This window comes from Fundulus heteroclitus, chromosome 10, assembly GCF_011125445.2.
Source record: "Fundulus heteroclitus isolate FHET01 chromosome 10, MU-UCD_Fhet_4.1, whole genome shotgun sequence".
Lineage (NCBI taxonomy): Eukaryota > Metazoa > Chordata > Actinopteri > Cyprinodontiformes > Fundulidae > Fundulus > Fundulus heteroclitus.
In genome coordinates, this window is record NC_046370.1 from 21,402,937 (window position 1) to 21,423,871 (window position 20,935).

Genomic DNA, 20,935 nt, shown 5'->3' on the forward strand with positions numbered 1-20,935 from the left:
TTGCATTGGAGTTCAGTTTTGGAACTTTGTAATTTAAGCAGACCCAATTTTCAGGGTTCCCACAGAAGGCAGACATCTTTCGTTCAAGATTTTGTATTATATAGCCAGTCCCATTGGTCCTGCAAGCCAACAAAGTCACCCTCTACCTTTAGGAGAAAAACAGCCCCAAAGGGATAAGAATTTCTCCTTTCTATCATGGCAGGTGGAGTTGATGCCAAGTTGGTCGGTTTGGGTCTCGTTTGACTGAAGCACTTTTCATCTTTGAATCATCCAGAGGTTCACTGGCAAACACTGGTTCACTGTGATGAGACAAAGTTTCACTGAAAAAACTCTAGACTGTCTTATTTTGGCTTTATTATTTGAGGTAGTTTGGAGAACCTTATGTTCTGATTGTGATCTTTAAACCCTTTGTGTGGCTGTTATTTGGGATATCCTGATTATAATTGACACCTTATGCTTCAGCAGCTAAGCTTGCATAAACCTCCCTGAGGACCACTTGGCAGCTTAAAGTTCTGGCTGCCTCCATACATTCTTTGTGTTAAGTAGGATTTCGGGTCACATTACGCCATGACCCTAATCTATTTTAAATTTACCTTTTTATTTTTATCTTGAGTCTATTTTAAGAGTTTGACATGCTAGCAGACCCCTACACAGGACATTTTTAGTGTTTTGGCCCAAAAAAAGACGACCGTCCAAGATTCGATGGCACATGTCCCTCAACCAAAGTTACCTTTGCTACTCACAATGCAGAGTAGTTTTGTCCAGTGCTAGGCTAACATTATCATGATTTGGTTGGACTTTTTTTTATTTTCATTGTTTCAATCCTAGTTTTTCAGTCATATGCAGACAATTCAGACAGAAGAACCAACAACAGATATAGGGGCTGTAGTGAGTCTTTTTAATGTAGTTTTGGAACATTCAGAATTACATTTAACTGCACTGTTACATTTCATGAAAATCAAGTCACTGAACAAAGTTTTCCCCAACAGCCGCCCTCCTTTCAATGAAAGTACAATAATTCAAAGGTTGTAAAAGAAGGTATTGTTAGGGAGACTTCAGCAAAGTCATTATCAAGTAGAAACAAGAAACTGCTATAGACTGAAATGAAGGGCAAAGCAGGATGAAACAATGGACTACTGTGTCGACTTTGCTTTTACCATGCCACTCAAATACTATTCTTTGAGAAAAAGTTTAAATTTCTCCGCTGACCCTGTTGTTTTGTTTTTTAGCTAGAACAAAGAAAAAAGACTGTCAGAGTTGAAGTGTTTTTAGACAGCAGGGTTTGTTAATCCATATGATGTGAATTTCTACGTCCACCTCCTGCCCAATGCTTGTAGTCGTTCATGATTTAAAAAATGGTGTTTCCTAAGAGATTATTCATTATCGACATGGGTGGGTGTGTGGTTTTGTGGGTAGCTCCCCGTCAAAGCTTCCTTCCCTCCCCTTCGAATCGACGGCCTCCCCACACAGAGAAGTTAGTGGTGGGCAACCCGTCGGATGTGAGTTAATTCATCTCTGAGTGCTGTGTCCCTACAGCAATGCAGCGCGTATCAATCGGCTCTGCCTTTGAGGTGACCTTCAGCATAATTTCCCTCCTATTGACCCAGTCCGTTCCCATCATTCCACATTCAAATGACAAACATGAGAAATGTAATAACCTGCTGATGTTTTTCACACCAAGTATTTCTTTGTGTCGTAGTCCGACTTGACGAAGGAGCAGAATGGTTTTAAGATCACCCTGAAGACCCTGGAGGACAACTTGCTGTCCCGTTTGTCCTCAGCCTCAGGAAACTTCCTTGGAGACACGGTGCTCGTGGAAAATCTGGAGACAACCAAACGCACTGCTGCAGAGATAGAACAGAAGGTTTGAAACACACACGCATTGAAACACACACACAAATATATATATATATATATATATATATATATATATATATATATATATATATATATATATATATATATATATATATATATACTGTATATTTGTAATAATTTTCTTTGTAGCCCCATGTGTTATTACAGTGTTATTACAGTAAATTAAAGGATAAACGTGCTTGTGAACGCTACAAAACTAAATCCATTTTTGACAGTCATTTGATGATATTACTGTCTCTGGAATGTGTATTCTTGGCGAAGTATAAAAAAACCAAAGAATGTTTGGGTTGCACCGCATGAGGTGAAAGGAAACTGTACTTGGAACTGGGCTTTTGGGTTGCTGCACTGCTCAGTGGGACTCTTAATTTTCCAACACTTTGGGAACAAAACACCGGCTGGCCCTTACTGCCAAGTGCCTACCATATGGCAATCCTAAAGGGACATTTAACTAACATGGGATTACAGCAATTCACAGCAATGATGAAACCAATTTTAATTTACGCTTTTCAGTTCAAAAATAGTCCACATTAAATATAACAATATTGATATTGTTGATGTTACAACAATAAGTAACCCAAAAAGTCTTGATTTATTACACTTCTCTTAAAGAGTGATGAAAGAGCGTAAAAGGGACCTCTGGAAAAACTCAGCACTGTGTTCCAGCCTTCCAGCAGTGTTGCCATGTCTGCTTGTTATCAGCAACTTTGGGCTTGTTCGTTTATTGTTTACAAGGTAGAGGTAATAGAGCTGGTTGCTTGAACTGGCAACACTGGCTTCCAACACATACAATAACAGATAATTATTGTATGTGTTGGAAGCCGTGGAGACTGCAAAACTCTCCCCGCTGTCCCACACAATACGCCCACAGACATGCAACACACCCACTGACTTTAGGGTTAGGGGACAAGGAAAGGCATATTTAGTGGGGGGAGCGTGTTTTGTGGTGGCTGTGGTGGCTATAACCTTCTCAACCCACACGCTCACATAGCAACTGCATTGACAAAGAGGGACTGAATTTTATTTTCAATGCTTCCACTGGCCTGTAAACGTTAAAGATTAAAAGTCATTTGTCTTGGACTAAAACAACAACCCCCTTAAACACGCAGCGCTGCATACATTTGTCATGTCACGTGCGTACGCCATATATTGTCTGAAGGCGGGTAATACATACAGCACTGAGTTATCATTATCTGTTAACGTTAGCTTCCTCAAATGTCCCTATTTATCAGCTGCTTAATGGTAGCGAAGCTAATATTTTTGTTTGTGGAATATGAGTTTGTGAAGGTATCTTTTTAGCTAGCTCCAGCTACCACTGCCCATGATACGAGACAAATAAAAATCTAACTGGTAGGTAAATTGTGACAAGACCACAAAATGACCTGTAAAACACAGACAACTAAACACAAAATTGTTGATACAGCATAATAGCTCAGGAGCTGAGCATCGACTCATCAGACTAGTGTTCGGGGATCAGTGACCGGAAGAGTTGCCTTTTTACACCCAAATTACTCAATCTTTAAAGATGACAGCCGTGTTAGCTGCCAAGTTAGCTGCCAAATGATACCATAAACACGAGCAGCTATGACAGAGACGAGCTGAAATCGTTTTTCCAGGCTTACTTCACCCTAACAGTCCCGTTTGTTTAACATGTCTTCCTTACAGCCACTCCTTTATATAGCGCTGTTTTCCTTCACAGTCATGTTTTTAAGCATAACTGAAAAATCTTATTGCATCTTGCTGTTCTACCTCTTCCAAAGTAACACTGGGACTCTAAAAACCCAATAAAAGGAAGCGGCGGCCACTGTGTACCATTTCTAAACCCGTTATTGTGTATGTTTTGGAAGACAGAGGAGTAATGCACAGAGAGCAGCATACTGCTGAGCACAAGTTTTTATGTTGTCTATCCTTCTCCCAAATCTCTAATCCAGACTCCAGCAGTTAGGTCAGTGCTTCATATCTGGTGTTCTAGCCTCTTAGCCTAAGTAGTCCTTTAAATATAACATTACATTAGTAACCTTTAGTTTCCACGACATGACTTTCAGAGCCAACTTAATGTAACTGATGAAAATTACAGTGCATACTCTCCATGAACAAATACATTTGCTCTTTTAGTCAAGTTTGCAAGAAAACCTTTCTTTTTAGCAATGACATTTCAAACTTTTACAACAAAAAACTGAGAAAGTTAGAGAAAACTGAGAGGTCAGACAATGTAAATTCATACAGGAACACAGAAATCCGGCAGAACAAAACAGCACCAACTGTAAGAGAAGTCTCTTTGGACGTTTTTGTACTGTTAATATGTGCTAACATAGCATTCTAACTCACTCGTGAACATTTTTTGTTTGAGTTGTTTTCAATTTCTAAAGCCAACCAATTTAAAAACAGCCAAGATGTGGCTCTGACTAGCTTGTTAACTTCCTGCACTTTCCAACAAAGCTCACAGAGATTTGTCATTTTTCTGTGAGGAACAATTACCAAAAATAACCTCACAGAACTTTACTTCAGAAACTGCCAGCTAACCCTCGACGTTTCTGTCCATTTATACAAGGTCTGCACCACAAAGGTTATTGCAGTGTTTTGTTTAAATCAAATTTTCTGATATTAAATGCGTTTGTTTTTCAATTGACATCTACAGGGTAAAGAGAAACGATTCGTTGGGGTTTCTTTAGCATCGCAAAAAAACTTTCCAAAATGTATTTGTACACTTTTGGAGAGCAACCGTATATCATTACCTCTTAAGAGAGGATTAAAGGCTCACATTAAAAGTCAATAGACTTAGCAGACATCACTTTCACAGCTCACTGTATGATTCTTCTCGCCATCTTCCCTGTTTCCTCCTAATTGGCAGACAGTAACTTGAGGCTATAGTGTCAGCACAAACGACTTCTCAGAACTGAGAGCCTGAAAATTTCTGAGTGTGTGCCACTCGGAAGGATCATTTGTCGAAACGTACAATGAAAAAGGACTCCTTCTTAGGTCAGTGAGTCATCTACTGTCTGAAAATATCCCTGCTCTAGTAATTTTATCCTAGTTTCAGAGGACTAATAGACTTCAGTCCCCTGTCTGCACCTTGTAACCATTTAAATAAGTATCACGTCGTTAAAAAATGCGCTTGCTCTAAAGGTTATTAGTCTGTCCCTCCTAGATGAAATGTTCCATGCAGACATTCTTAATTCTCCAGAAGTGGTACCTCAAAGTAAAAGCTGAATCATCCGTATGCAGAGTATACCCTCTGTATTCTCGCTTTTCTAACAGGAAACACTCCCAAGTTTCTCCCTCCTTGGTCAGAAGATCAGATCATGTCAGCTTTTATGCCTCGTCTGCGCTCGATATTTACTGATGTCGCTGACATTTTTCAGAGCACATCTGAAAAGCTACTTGTGATGCTGTGAGAGTGTGCCTGTGAGAGGATGAGCACTGCCTATGCAGATGTTCATTTCTAAACATAATTGCACATTCAGTAGCTGATAAAAAAAAAAAAAAAAAAACGAAAACTCTCGGTGTAACACACACGCTCCGTGTGACGCGAGAGCCGCTCGGTGGGATCTGCTCTTCACCGGGGGTTGAATTATTGCGTCGTGCACAAGTCAGCGCCCGCTTTTATGCGTAATTGTGCAGACTGTCTCTTTGTGTTTAAAGTGCGATATCTTTCCTGCAGGTAAAAGAAGCCAGGGTGACAGAGGCCAAAATCAACGAGGCTCGGGAGCACTACCGGCCGGCAGCAGCACGGGCTTCCTTAATGTACTTCATAATGAACGATCTCAATAAAATCCACCCCATGTACCAGTTCTCACTCAAGGTAGCCTCTCTACTGACCCACTATGTTTTCCTACCCACCTCAAGGGCTCCCAGCGAGGCCCGTCTTTTCACTCCCAGCTTCTCCTCTCCCCTCCTCCCCGCTTCCATTTGCTCATCATGTTTTATGCTCTTTGCCCCGCTTTTATTGTGTTTGTGGCTCCCTAATGTGGTTATGTAGAGCGTAATGTCTCTCATATTGTCAGCCAGCGAGCCTGAGAGAAGGCAGCCTGAGATATGGTTTGCAATCACTCCCGACTCTTCAGGTAGCTGCCTCCGCACAACTTGTTTCCCGGCGTAATCAAATAACACATTCACAGTTTTGAAACCTTTGACCCTACATGAAACAATGGTAATTATATGGTCAGTTTTATTTATTTATTTATTTGTACGCACGTTTTTTTTTAATTTTTTTTTTATATATTTTAAAAGCAGAAATCTTTTAAACTGATATTGCACCACATCGGAGTTCAAGTTAAGGCCAATCATCTCACGGCACATCAACATTTCTGTCTTTTCTATTTTTTTTTATTTGACTCAGGAGTATCGCTGCTCAATATCAGACACTTCCTGTGATGGCAATGATGTTGTAAATGTAAATGTTCCACTGACAATATCAGTTGTGATATATCCCTGTTTTACCTCTCTCCTCTCTTTATCATTGTGCTTCCAGCAGCCCATGATCTTTAGCCCTTTGGTCATTGTCATTTGTGTCCGGTGTGAGCATCTGCTGCAGTCAGACTCCGTCCAACTGGCTAAATATCACACTGGCATGTAAAACACAAGCTCATCAGACTTGGAATACATTAACCAGCAGTTATTCCAAATAGTTCTTTGTGGTATTGATATTGTACACACTGATTTTTGCAATAATGATATATTGGCAGTATATTGTGCAGCCCTACCAAAGAATTTTGCATTGTCTTAGTACTGAAGTGTGCTATACAAATAAATTTACCTTGCCTTACTAGTGAGCGAATATGTGCAATCCTTGGCAAAATTAAGAAACCACTGCTCTTGAAGGATGTTTAGTCAGGCGTTTTACCTTTTAGCAAATGGTCGAAATGGCATAAAATCACTTACTCAATTCAACAGTTTTAATTTCCTTTTGTAATAAGGGCCTAAAATATTACACCGGCACTGATGGTACAATTTCCAACTAAAGGAGAAAAGAACTGGAACTGCAAAGAGAAAACCTCCACTGACTTTTCTGAGTGCTCAGCATGTTTGAAGCATGGGCTTGACTAATGAAAATGTTCTTCATCAGTAATCAGTGCAGACTGTGGGTTCATCACTCAGTCGTCCAATCATCCACTAATCAACCATCCATCTATATCTGCTTCTCTTTAGCCCTCAGGACCCCTGAGTTTACCTTCTGTTATGGATGTGATAATGTTTGTAGTTTCTGTGCTTAACACTTGTTTCCTTCCTATGATTTCTCACAAAAACGTAATCCTCCCACGTTTATGTTTAAGTTTAACTCTGTTCTTATTTTGTTAAGTATTCCACAGTAAGAACCCCCCTTAATTTGACCAGTTACGGAAAACATCCAGGAATTCGTGGTTTGCAACCCCTCCATTCGCTCATTGCCCATTTTTAGTTCCCCACTGTGCAAAATCCCCTTGAGCAACAGCGCCACGGCTCTGGAATCTGCTTCCATCAGCTTGGTTGTCGCCGGCTGCAACACCTGGGATGACGAGAGGCACAAGTCCGAGCTATGCGACGCATTCACTTTCATCTGCCTCTCCAGGATATATCCTGGCACTGACGAGCAGCACTGCCTCTGTTTAGTGCCCATGCATGCTATGCACACTCAGATCATATTTTATATATGCACATCAGATTTTATTTAACCTTGGGTGCACATAATGTAGGGTATCCAGTACCCTCGGTCTTCCAGTAATGTAGGGTATCCCACGAGGGTTGAAGCCGTATCCATTTAGTGACAACTTAAAGACAAAGCTCATATATATTAGTCTTTCAACTGTAAGACAAAGGTTTGGTGTAGGTTTAAACATCAGGAAAGTGAGAATGGACAAACAGTGGTCTGCTGGCTATGATGGTAGAAAATGGCTCAACCTGACACTCATGATGTTAATAAATTTCCCATAGCTGGACAATTTATTAACCAATAATTTATTCTGTTATCAAACATGGAAAAATAAACTAACATTTTCTGCTCTGATGTCTTCATTGTTTTAAAGCTGGATGTGCCACACGTGCAACTTTGCATTTTATTTAGACTTAGGTTGAGACCCAACTGACTGGGAACAAACAAGCATTTCTTTTTTTTTGCCACACTGTGTTTATTTAGAGTCTTCAAGGAGATTTAAAACCTGTTTTTTTGTCTCAGCTGACAGCTCTGTTGCTGGGGCCGTGTTCCTTCGGTCTGAATAAAATGCTTAGGTGTAATCTTAGATTTTTGACTGACTGAGCATCCTGCAAGAGTACTGTTGTTATATATGTTTCATTGTTTTATTTATGAAATTCTCCTACTGTATTGTTTTACGTATTCAACAAAAAGACTCATGCCGCTCCAATAACATTTAAGAAAGTTCATGTCAGCATTAATGAAATCATTCAGGGGGCAGCTACGGTACATTTTGTGGTATAAGCCTCCTTAAAGAGCTGTCTCTTTGTGTTACCCTTGTGTATTCATCCGCCTCATTACCTTTCCTGACGGTGTGTTCTTCCTGCTCCCGCGCGTCTCCAGGCGTTCGGTGTGGTCTTCCAGAAAGCGGTTCTGAAGGCCGAGTCGGATGAGACTCTGAAGCAGCGGGTGTCCAACCTAATTGACAGCATCACCTTCTCGGTCTTCCAGTACACTACCAGAGGCCTGTTTGAGTGTGACAAGCTCACGTACGTGGCTCAGCTCGTCTTCCAGGTAGGGAGGGGAGGTGCTTTCCGCCCTAGAAACGTGCCCCGCCATGAATCAGCTGCTCCTGAGACTATGAGCCCTGTCTGGATCTAATCAAGCGGAAAGAAGTTGCGGTTTGTGTTGGGAATACAACATTGCCCTCCTGTTTGTTGTGTCCCCAGATACTCCTGATGAATAATGAAATAAACCCCGCAGAGCTGGACTTCCTCTTGAGATATCCTGTTCAACCAGGTGTAACTTCACCAGTGGATTTCCTATCCAACCACTCCTGGGGAGGGATCAAGGTACAGAAGATGGGAAAAATAGCTCCCCCATTAAAACCTTTTGACAATTTAGGGATGAGTCAAAGTTCTGCTGTGAAATACAGAGCGGCACAATCTGGTATTTTGTTTTCTTAGTGCCTGAGCAAACCAATGAAAGGAGATACTATAACTTCAAATTAATCTGTGGTTGGGTGGCTATGCAAGCATGCTTAAGGATTTTTTTTTTCTGCAAAGGGAAAGTAGAAAATGGATGACTCTCTCCCAAAGAATCTATACTTGTAGAATCACCTTTTGCAGCAGTGATAGAAGCATGTCTCTTCTGGTGTGTCTTTACAGGAGTGGCACCTTGAGTCACTTGAACTTTTGCCCATTCTTTAGTTTACCATGGCTCTAATTCCTTTACATTGGATTGGTGATGCTTGTGCAATCTTAAAATTATGCCAGAGGTACCCAGTTGGATTGAGCTCTGACTGGCTTTGACTGGGCCATCGGTGGACAGTTGACTGTTTATTTCTTAAGAAAAAGAAGAAAGAATCTTTATTTGTCATTGCAATTGTACAATCAAAAAAAAATTGTCTGTCGCATTTAAGACATCCCTTAGGGAGCACTGGGCAGCTATCACAGCGCCTAACAAAGGCTCAGCCCCATACCGTGAACAGGTTTTAGCCTATGCTGAACCTTCCATCTGAGCAGAACGCCAGTTCAGCTCCATAAAGGTACGTTCCCACTGTATGAAAAAAAGACCAATGGAGTGAGTGATTCACATGTTTTCCCTATGTAAAGGCACGTTCAGGAGCAAATTAACGTTTCGAGCGATGTGAACGGCACGAACTGAGCGAATAGAACGAAGCATAACTACCAATAGAGCACAGTGAAATTTTCCTGGAGTTCAAATATTAGAGATTTTCTGTCAATTTGCATCACATTAAGGGTGCTCTTGTCCATTTATTTAAGCACAAATAGTATGTTACATATTTAAAATCCATGTCTGCCATGGTGAGTTGAACAGACAAGAGGGACTGGCAAGCGATGCAAAATTAACAACATAAGCGCTCACTAACTTGGATCTCAGTTAAGTCTTTTGTGGGGGGGGGGGTTCTATGCTGACTTGGATTTCTTCAGCGTAGCTATGTTTTTTAAATCAGAAATCACCACTGCTTGTCCAATAGGGAGCAGCTACATTTCTAAGTAAGATTTCTAAGAATTGAACTTGTAGTATTCTTCACAACGCTCACAACGCTCAAAACCGGTCTGGCACGCGCTCTGAAAAACTCTTCTCAACCCATTGTCCTCGCGCTCAGTTCCGTCTCTGCTCGCGCGCACCTGCTCATTCCACGCTCAACACCAGCTGTGCGCTCGCTCGGCTGTTTCTGCGCTCGCGACTTCAAAAACTGTCCTCCTCACCAGCCAATCACAGACAGTTTTTCACAAAATCAAATAAAAAGTTTAATATTTTAGCCTAAAATATTTAGGCTAAAATATTTAGACTAGAATATTATAGTTACTAAGTGAGGTGTGACAAATATTTTTGTCTCTTTTCTTTCCAGCTTCTGGGAGGTGATGCAAAACTTTATTCTGATCATAATCATAATTGTTATCATTATTTAAAGAGCACTTTAACACGAGGTAAAACAAAGTGCCAAACATCAGAAATACATCAGATAAGAGATAAGATCTAATAAAATGCATGTTTGTTAAAATAGCACTAGGTCTAAATTGTGTATAATTAGCCTAAAAAGTAGATTGGAATATGGAATATGTTGACGTCTGTTAAATTCAGGTTATCTTTTTTAATTATTATTTCAGTTGACGTCTCCTGTTGACGTGAGTTCAGTTTGACATTGGCGTCTGTTTAGTTCAGTTTGTCCGCTGTTGAAAACAATCGTTTATGAATTTGCTCTAATGACAGTTGAATTTTCAAACTAAGCCCTCTGTCCGTGACGTTTCAGTAAAAGCAGCATGTAAAATGGAAATATTTGGATGGATATTTTATGAATAGGCCTTTTATAGGAATGTACTTTGTTAATAGAAATACAATTAAAAAAAACATGTGTTGTGCTATCAGTTGTTTTTGAAACACAGCATTCCAGGAACACAAAAAAAAGATGCATTTACTGCAGGGACCTGTGTGGGGTAGGTTTGTGGTTGGGGGGGGGTATCTTTAGCTATTCCAAGGGGAGGCTCACATTCAATGAATTTGAAAACCCCTGATCTAGCTTAATACAGCAATCCTGGCCTGTCATACAGAATGAAAGCATGTTTAAGGCTGCAGGAAGTTTGAGACTGGACAATGAGCCTGAACATACCACCAGAGAAGCAACATGGTGGACGGGTTTAGAACGGCCGTGTCACAGTCCAGCGGCATCTCTGAAATCAGACAGCACTGAAAGATGGCTAACAGATCTGTGGTAAATATGTCTTAGCTTCTCCCAAATCTCTCTTCTGATAGCGTGTGTTCTGCAGACTCACTATGTGACGTCGACGCATCATAACACTGAACAAAGCAGTTGCAGTTTCTCCTACAGAAAAAATGCTGTCTTCCTACGCACATTTTCCATCTCCCGTCAAATCAGTTTAGCAGCGCTACTGAACCCTAGCAGCAGTATGCCAGTCTGTTCATTTCTTCTGTTCATAAATGTTTCAGCCTGTTCCGCCCACAATATTAACTTAACCTAAACCCCTCCGCAGGTTCTCAGAGAGAGCCCTTCCTCACTGCACTCGGAGCACTGCAGATGTTCAAGGCCCCCGCTAATCAAATTCTGTCACTTGATTTTCTTATCGCAGCGGGAAACATAATCAGTAGGAAAGCTTTAAAGGACGATAAGATCCTCTGATTGCTCGGCTCTCTTGACAATATTAGCAGGAGAGGAATCCCTCTGGACTGAGTGTGTTCGTTCCGAGGAGGACTGAGAGGTTGCCACCCACCTGAGATAATTAAACAAGCTAAAGTCAGAGTGAAGCCCTGTTTGCTGAGAGCCCCTTTGTCTCATCTCCCTTCACTTCACCAACTCTGAGGGGTGCGGAGTTCTTTTATTTCTTGACACCTTGTCTTCTGTGTATGCTGGGAGAGGCTTTCAGTGGCCTCCTGGTGGTTTATGCAATGTAAAACAAGCCACACACACTGAATGTGTGTGTGTGTGTACTTGTCATTATATATGTGTGTGTGTACTTGTCATAAAGTGAATACCTGCTCAAGGCAGCGCTGTGACACTGCTGTTTTCCACGGATGTGATAAGATGTCTGTCAGCTGGGGGATCACACTGGAACCCCCAGTGTTTCTGCTGCGGATGCATATTTAGACTTCCCTTACCCCCATGCTGTTACAAAAAGCGACTGTGTTTACTCAGCATTTTCTTTTGAATAAATTTTATTTAAATAAGTATGAGGGGAGATAAGCAATCCTCTTTTTTTTTTTTTTTCAAACAAACGTAGCCCTTTTGCTGAGAAATCTTTCTGAAGTGGTCAAAAAACTTTTATGTGGATATGCAAAACTGCAAGCTTCTCCCGCAGTGATCTGTTTTCTCTCCAATCTGCCAGTCCCTGTGCTCCTTGGATGAGTTCAAGCACCTGGACAGAGACATCCAGGGTTCGGCCAAACGCTGGAAGAAGTTTGTCGAGTCCGAGTGTCCGGAAAAAGAGAAACTCCCACAGGACTGGAAAAGCAAAACCTCCCTCCAGAGGCTTTGCATGATGAGGACCCTGAGACCTGACCGCATGACATACGCAGTCAGGTGAGCAGTGGCATTAGTGTTTAACCTTTGTTCTGTGATGTTTGAAGGACGTCTCTGGCCTGTTGTTGAACAGGGAAAGGTTGAATACATAACCTTGGCTTTTGCTCTCGGTTGTCTGCTTGCATGTGTTCAATTATTCTGTTTAGCTGCAATTACAGGTTCAAGTTGCCTGCTACCCTAAACGCTATGGTAGAGCACAAATCAACTGTACCATATCTAGATCCTTTTACCTTGAATGATCAACCCTTTTCTTCAAACAATAATTTATCTATGCATATACAGTCTAAAAGTTAATCCACTCCTCCTAGGAACAGTGTTATTTGGTACATATAATTGTTTTTTGTACCCTTCTTGTCCTTCACACAATCAAAATTATTCCCACAGGGACGAATATTTACAAAACATGAACCTATATCCTATATCAGAATCAAAATCACATTTAATCAACAAAGTACAATATATTAAGCAGGTAAATAAACCTGTTTTTCTTGTATGAATATATAGATTTTCAACAGCAAAGTAAGATCTAGTTGGACTAGTATTAATAAGCATGGTATTGATCTGGGTACTGAACGTTACGTGTTCATCAGATTGACAGTGGGGGGTTGGGGCACTCCCTGTGGAAAAAGTCTAAACGGTTTGTGTGCAGGATGTGTGTGGTCTGCAGAGATGTTACCCGTCCCTTTTTCTGACCCTAGACCTGTACAAGTTCCTGGATGGAGGGAAGGTCTGCTGCGATGGTGCAGAACTAGGTCCCATCTGAAATGTTCTAATTATAGCCCTAGCTGCTGTTCCTAGACCTGTCATGAGCTCAACAGTAGGAACAGTAAGAACATAAGTACGATCGTGGGCAGGAAAGGACTGCTGTGCCGATTTGGGACAGCCTTTACCTCTGACGTCATCATGCGATGGAACCGCACATGGATGATTCTGGTCAAATCCGAGCCTACAGCCTTCTCGAAAATGAACTACAAACTGCGCACTGTACCCTCTCTGAACATTTTTGTTAATTTCCGTGAGGTGGGCTGTGCTTAAACGTCATCTCACGCAAGGGACTGTGGGATTCTTCCTTAGCGGCAGTGAAGAGAAGGGTACTACCTGCAGCCGCAGCCACTACCAAACACCCCCCTACCCAACTCCCACCAAGTATGCCTTTCCCTGTCCCGTAACTCTAACCCTAAAGCCAGTGGGCTCATTGTGTAGGACCGGGGGTAGAACAGGGGTGTGTTTTGCAATGTCTGGGGCTGCAGCTGGATATGCTTGCCAGTGATGGACATTGTGGGTTCCATTTGCCAAAAGAACTGCGATAGGAAGCATGCAGGCTCCTTGTCCTACATTGTTCCTGACTGACTGCACTGTTCAGACAGCACTCATCACGGTGAAAGCTAACATGCTCCCACTTTTGGCTAAACAGTCCTCAGCAATTAGAACTTTTCAGAGTCAGTCCTAATTGTTGATTGTAGTTTGGACCTGTTTTGCGGATGAGCCACATCACACAGTGAGGAACGAACACAGGACAGGCTGAATAACGGCAGTGTAGAAAAGTTTTGCGTCTTGAGCTGCTGCAGGAAGTGCGGTCTCGGTTGGACCTTCTACTGAACAGTGGCAGTGTCTTTTAAAAGGTAAACATGAGCTGTCACCCTTCATACAGGGGCTATCATTCCCCGACAGAGCCGTCTGGGTTTCAAATCCCAATGTTGGCCCTGTTGCTGCATATCTTTCCCGTTCTCTCTCTTCCCTTTTCCTGTTTACTGTTATTAAGGGTCACTGCCACCACAAAATGTAAAAAAATAAATACAACAAAATGCATGTGGGAAGAACAGGAATAACGAGCATAGCATTAGTTTGGCTCTTGACCAATTCAAAAAGTGTGATTAATGTTTTCCTCTTAGGTAGAATATTGTCTGCTCATTATTGTCCATTTACCAATAAGACTGACCCAAGCTCACTGGAACACTTATTACTATCTATTTAAGCCAACAGCGTTCTGATCATCGAACACATTTCTCTCGAATTGCTGATTTTAAATAGCTGTCTCTCCACTGAGAGGATTCTATTTCGTGAATTGTCTGCACTTTGTTGGTCACAGATGGAAACACAATATATTGAACTGAGCCATGTTCCCTCCCGCAGAGACTTTGTAGAGGAGAAACTGGGAAGCGAGTATGTGATGGGAAGATCACTGGACTTTGCCCTCTCCTTTGAAGAGTCCAGTGCCGCTACTCCTATGTTCTTCATCCTGTCTCCTGGCGTGGATCCTTTGAAGGACGTGGAGAAACACGGTAATGCTGTTGCTTGATGTAAGCCATAACATTTCACTCTAAGGTTTGCCGTGGTCTAGCATACGACCAATTTCTCATGTTGGATTTCTGTAGAAGAACTGGGGTGGAGGCAGGCTGTGCCTTGCAAAAGTGTTAATATCCCTTAAACATATTTCATATTTTGCCATGTTGCAAATTAAATTGTAAAACATGGCTGAGAGAGGCTATAAGCTTCAATAACCTGGCAAGTATGTCCAGAGCAGAGCCTCTTTAGTTTAAAAGACAAAAGCATGGTCGGGAGATATTTTGCCTATGACGAAAACAAACGGAAAAAGCGAAAAGGGAGCTTATAGGGATGCTTTGGCTACAGAGTAGGGGCAACAAGGCTGAGTACAGTCGGGGCAAAAGTCTTATATTAAGTGGCAGAATTGGTAGCTACGTGGCTGATAATAATATAAGTTGACCCAGACTGATGCTCCCAGATCCACCGTTACTAGAGACAGAAGGTGAAGAATAAATTTGTACAGACTGGATCTTTGATTACATTCTGTACAGTTTTTACAATCCACAAAACTGTGTCTGAACCAGATCCCTGTTTACACTGTGAGAACATCTGCATTTACTAAATGTTACTTTGTGTTCTATTTTGCTAAACAGAAACGCAACACTTTTTTTTTTTAGGGGTGTCCCCATTACCATTTTTTTCCAGACCGAATACAAGTACTTCAGTTTAACTACTTGCCAATTCCAAGTACTGATACCGATTACTTAATACAATTTTAGATCATGCATAACTTAACAATTTTATTTAACGCTAAAAACGACTGATGAACAACGGCAATTATTTTGGTAAGAGCTTCAGGTATGTTTCTGGAGTACTTGTTGCAATCTTGGTTGTGCTGAAGCAAACTGTTTGAATTCTGCATCATGTATAGTCTGGAAATGTTTTATCTAATGTTTGCGTTAAAGGTACCTTTTTTGCGCCTCTTCACAGCACAAAACACAACATTAGTATTGGTTCAGAGTATCAGCTTGCTTTTACAAGTACGGGTATGAGAACTCGACGCTGGTATCGGGCTCGATACCAGTATCTGTATCTTTTGTTAATGGTATATTATTTTCTAACAGCTGAATTGACTATCACTTAATGGTTTTGAAATGCTCCCATATGGTGACTGGTGATATTTTTCTGATCTTCATTACATGCCTCCAAAAAGCTTGTCGTGCCAACCAAAATCATGTTGAGTATTTAGTATTTCTTTTAGTGTTGAAATCAATTATAAGATATCTGTATTCAGTTATCATCTAATTAGTAACATTTGCATGTACTTTAGACTAGAGTCCACCTGTGTCACGTTTAATCTCTGTATAAATCTATCTGATCTGTGAATGCCTCAGAAGTTTGAGAGAAAATTATGTAAGAACTTCAGGAATGAATATATATATATATATATATATATATATATATATATATATATATATATATATATATATATATATATATATATATATATATATAGATAGATAGATAGATAGATAGATATAGATATATATCTATATCTATATATATAGATAGATATAGATATAGATATAGATATAGATGTATATATATATATATATATATATATAGATAGATAGATAGATAGATAGATAGATAGATAGATAGATAGATAGATAGATAGATATATATATATATATATATATATATATATATATATATATATATATATATATATATATATATAGATATATATATAGATAGATATATAGATATATATAGATATAGATAGATATAGATATATATTCCTCTTCCTCCAACTTGAAAACTATGCAATGCTATTTGATAGATAAATACAATTCCAAGAAAACACATTTAAATTTAAGATTATGACATAATCTGACGCGGTTTGACTTGTATGAATACTATTCTAGGGTAATACAGCGGCACTTCTAGTTCCCTCTGTGACTCCAGCAGCAACGGGTTAGCAGACAGGAAAACAATGATCCCAACACAGTCTCTGCTGTGATATCAGCCGTCCCTGCCAATGCACAGCAGTATCTGGGTAGATTAAACAGATTATACTAAAGGTCATAAATATATGAGGCGACATCACTGGTGTATTAGGGGCAACAGAAAGTAAATGTCACTGGTTTGAGTTATTTTACATTCCTGTTTGAATACTGTGTACGGCAGCAGGACACTTTGGTTTGGTTTCTTTGACCAAAAATGATTCTAAAAGTGGGAGCTTTTGTACTGACGTGGCACAGGGGAACCTCGCAGCCTGACATCTTTTGAATCTGGTCCCAAGCTATTCACTGTGTGGGTATTTTAAGTTGGCTCCATGAAATATTCAGCTGGCAGAGACATTTCAGCAAACTGGAACAAAGCGATATCCACATTGTGTCAGCATAACCCTGTCCCTGTGCAAATTCAAGTCAGTATTCTTTGCATTAATGCGATTCGTCGTCATGTGTCATGTTGCTTGTTTCGTGGTCCAAACGTTCTGTTTAGCTATTTGTATTTAGATTCACTTAATCATGGAACTAAGATGCTGTTGTTACCCAAAGGGAACTTTTATTTGTGAGATGCTTATTGTCTCCTCTTTTTCAGAGAGCAACAGGCGTTTTGTGTAAAATTCACCAGTCTCTCCTAATGGGCTAAGTGAGGGCAATGCTTCTGAAACCCCCTATAAGGAGTGTTGTTATTGATCATCAAGAAAGCTTTACTTTGAGCAGACAGTAAATTCAAAGACACAAGTAACCAGTCTGTGCTGCAGAAAACGCTTATGAGTTGCAGCTCCCTGAACCAAAAAGAGGAGATTTTTTTTCATTATGTGACTATTGGGTTTCATCATCGGTATTAGGAACCAATTAGATTTTTATTAGATAGGTGAAGTGATTTTGTATGCTCTGCAGGGGACTAATGGTACTCTGAAAAAGCCTGACACTTCACTTAGTTTTAAAGTTTGAGTCCAAGATCATTTAAAAGGAAACTTCTGAATGCACATACATTTTTAAAGCAAGACTGATGTAGAGACCACATGGACATTATGATGCATCTGGATTTTAGTGATCTGTGTTTTAAGAGCCGCTCCATGAGGAGGTCATGAGCAGTTATGATCTTACCTACAGTAGATAACTGTCCCGAGTCTTCATTTTCTATAAATACATTTTCCCCCCAGAGGCTGAACCTAACAGCTTTTCAGATTGACACAGAAGTAAACTGTGACCATCTTAAAGAGAAAAAAACATTGTACCATATACTACTAAATTACTGTTACATTAGCATTGAACAGTTATTTACTGTTATTTAACACAGTTCTTTTTTCAGTAAATTGTTTGAAAAAAATAAAAAATGTTGTGTTGTATGGGAGAATATTTGCCAACTCCTTATAAGGTTGCTTCAGTACATTCAGGTTTCTGGGCATCCACAAATGCAGAACTCTTATAAAGGGGGCATATCATGCATATTCGACTTTTTTACCTTTTAAATACATTTTCTGTAATTAGAGCCTCGAGAAGTGAACATTTTTTCTAATGTAGTGTGTCCTGGTGCTGTGTAGATTTCTTTATATTCTTTTTGGGTCATAGTTTCCAAGCCGTTGAGTTTTGCTCTGTTGTCTATTACGTTTTTTGAACAGTTGCTTCACAGTATTTGCCACAGAGGTGTTAAACTACATGATGGATTTCTGGCTTAACAAATTTGCCAACCTGCTATTATGTCTTGGAGTGATTCCAAGCTCAGGGAGGATGAAGCTACAAGTGGATAAGTGAAAATGTTCGGTTGTTTATAACACCGTCCTCAAGCATACTACAAAAATGGCCAAACGGAGTGCCCCCCCTGGAGGGGGGCCAGGTGTGAAGTGCCTCCTTTAGACTTAAACGGGTTGCTCTCAGACACACCTCAGAACAGAGGGAACGTAGGGGTAAATTAACAAGGAATTCACACAGACCGTTGCAGTTCCACTTTATATAGAGCACAACCGAATGGTTTCATTGCGAAAAGGAAAGATTTAAAAGCGCGATACTTCCCTTTTTAAAGTGTCAATATTTCAGTCAGAACTTTTGGTGGAATGTTGCTGGGACTTTAAAGCATTAATCATTTTTATAAACGTGTTGACCGCAGGGTGCTCAGATCCCAAAGCTTTAAATCACGCCCCAATAATCACGCCTTCTCCACTCCGTCAGACAATTAAGAAGACGAACTGTACTTTCTATGATTGGCCTTCACACAATGCACAACTCTGCCTGAGGGTCAGGAAAAATTGGAATATAAGACAACCCTGCTACAAAAAAATAATAATATTCTTCCAATATATTCTTCCAGTGGTCCCATTTTGCAGACCAGTTGCCTTGTCTTGTCCCTGTTGGTCTAAAAAGAGAGAAAGTTTTATTCTGCAGTCTACAGATGGTAAGGACATGACTGTATTCAGAAGTAGTACCAACAAGAGGTTTAATAGTCGGTATATGGTATGTCTGAACAAAGCCAGCTCGGTAACACACCTTCTACTCATGCTGCTTTCTGAGACTTAAAACTTGTCGAAGTCGACCAGCTCTGTTCAACTTTTTGTGTGTGAATAATATGAAGTGTGTCTTTTATTCTCCAGGGAAGAAGATGGACTACACCTTTGATAACAACAACTTCCACAATGTGTCTCTGGGTCAAGGCCAAGAGGTTGTAGCTGAACAAGCCCTCGAACTGGCTGCTAGGGAAGGCCATTGGGTCATCTTGCAGGTACAGCATATGCTCACATTTTCTGCACAGCAAAGCAGTGGATTTACGTAGTTAAGGGTTCACAATGAGGCTAGAAGTACACATTTGTTTTGTAGCTCTTTGATTGTCTAGACCCAATTATCTACATCACATTTTGAAGTATTTCAAGAAATAAATGATAAAGTACTGCAGCCACAGCAAAACAAGGATATGCTTAAACCCTAAAACAATTTCCAAATATGTGCAGGTTCATCATCATTGTTTCTTCATTGCATGCTTGACTGGATCTCTGCTTTCCTCCTTGGTTTGTCTGCATGAAAGAAAAAAAAAAAAATAGGATTTTCTGCAGATTTTTCTCCTAACTGAACGAGCCGTTGTATTATATAGTAGAATATGTGCAGCCGCTGCATCTGTTCTTCTCTTATCTGGAGGGCAAGGCGGGCTTTTGCATTTTAAGTGGAAACCTTGGCAGAATTCTAATGGGATGTATTGATAGATATGAGCCGCAGACAAAGCTCGGTGGGACACCCTTTTCTTTTAATTCCTACAGCTGGTGGAAACTCCGAAAAAAAAAAGGAATCAGTTTTGGGATGGCATCGCTCACTTTCTGGAAACCCAGGATAGCACAGACAAAAAAGTTGCGTAATTACCTTAGCATAAGAATGCCAATCGATTAGGATTAAAAAGGCCTCGTCCCCCTAGCAACAAACCTCCTACTCACTTTTTCATTGACTGTCTGCGGTCCTGCCTGCCAAGAGCCACCCCCATGGCATCGAGCAAAGGGAAGACGAAATAAAAAGGACAGAGAGGAGTCCTGTTCCGATTTCATTCCTGATTTTACCAACAATATTTTATTGTTCCTTCTTTCGCACACTTATGCTGCCATGTTACTCTTCCCTCCATCTAATATTTTATGCATCGACTTGCATCCTCTGCATTTCCCACACTCCCTTTGGTTTTCAACATCCACCTTCTCTCTCCTGCTGCATCAGTGGAAAGCCAGGTCAATGGCAGGTTCCCCCCCTTACTCGACAGGTAATTATATGTCTGAACAGCAGCTTCTGCTCAGATGGGGCTGAAAGAGAGAGAGAGAGAGAGAGAGAGAGATGCAGAAACTTTGAAGCAGCCCATCAGAAAGGTTGTGGGGGCAGATTGAGAGGCAATCAATCGGGCAGATTGGAGCTGAATATCCCACATTGGCCACGCAGTCAGGATAGAGTGGCCTCGGCTCGGCATCCTCTTTGCACATTTACTGCTAAAACCTGGCCATTTGGGTAAAAATACCTCACACCAGTGTCCTGTCTTCATTGCTTTGTGTAACAGTGACGTATGTGGAAACAAAAATGCTTCAGAAATTCAAAACTGCTCAGACTTAGGTTGAGCGACTAATATAGAGTGGACCAATCTGTCTTTGC

General features: G+C 40.6%; 1 protein-coding gene across 1 annotated transcript in view; it reads left to right on the plus strand.

Moving 5' to 3' along the window:
• The window catches only part of LOC105920222 (dynein heavy chain 9, axonemal), a 211,752-nt gene that overhangs the window by 153,071 nt on the left and 37,746 nt on the right, over window positions 1-20,935 (plus strand). Inside the window, exons 59-65 of the mRNA XM_036142589.1 lie at window positions 1,700-1,864; window positions 5,537-5,677; window positions 8,387-8,557; window positions 8,713-8,835; window positions 12,352-12,545; window positions 14,679-14,827; window positions 19,414-19,541. Coding sequence (XP_035998482.1) covers window positions 1,700-1,864; window positions 5,537-5,677; window positions 8,387-8,557; window positions 8,713-8,835; window positions 12,352-12,545; window positions 14,679-14,827; window positions 19,414-19,541 — 1,071 coding nt within the window. The remainder of the gene's footprint in view (window positions 1-1,699; window positions 1,865-5,536; window positions 5,678-8,386; window positions 8,558-8,712; window positions 8,836-12,351; window positions 12,546-14,678; window positions 14,828-19,413; window positions 19,542-20,935) is intronic.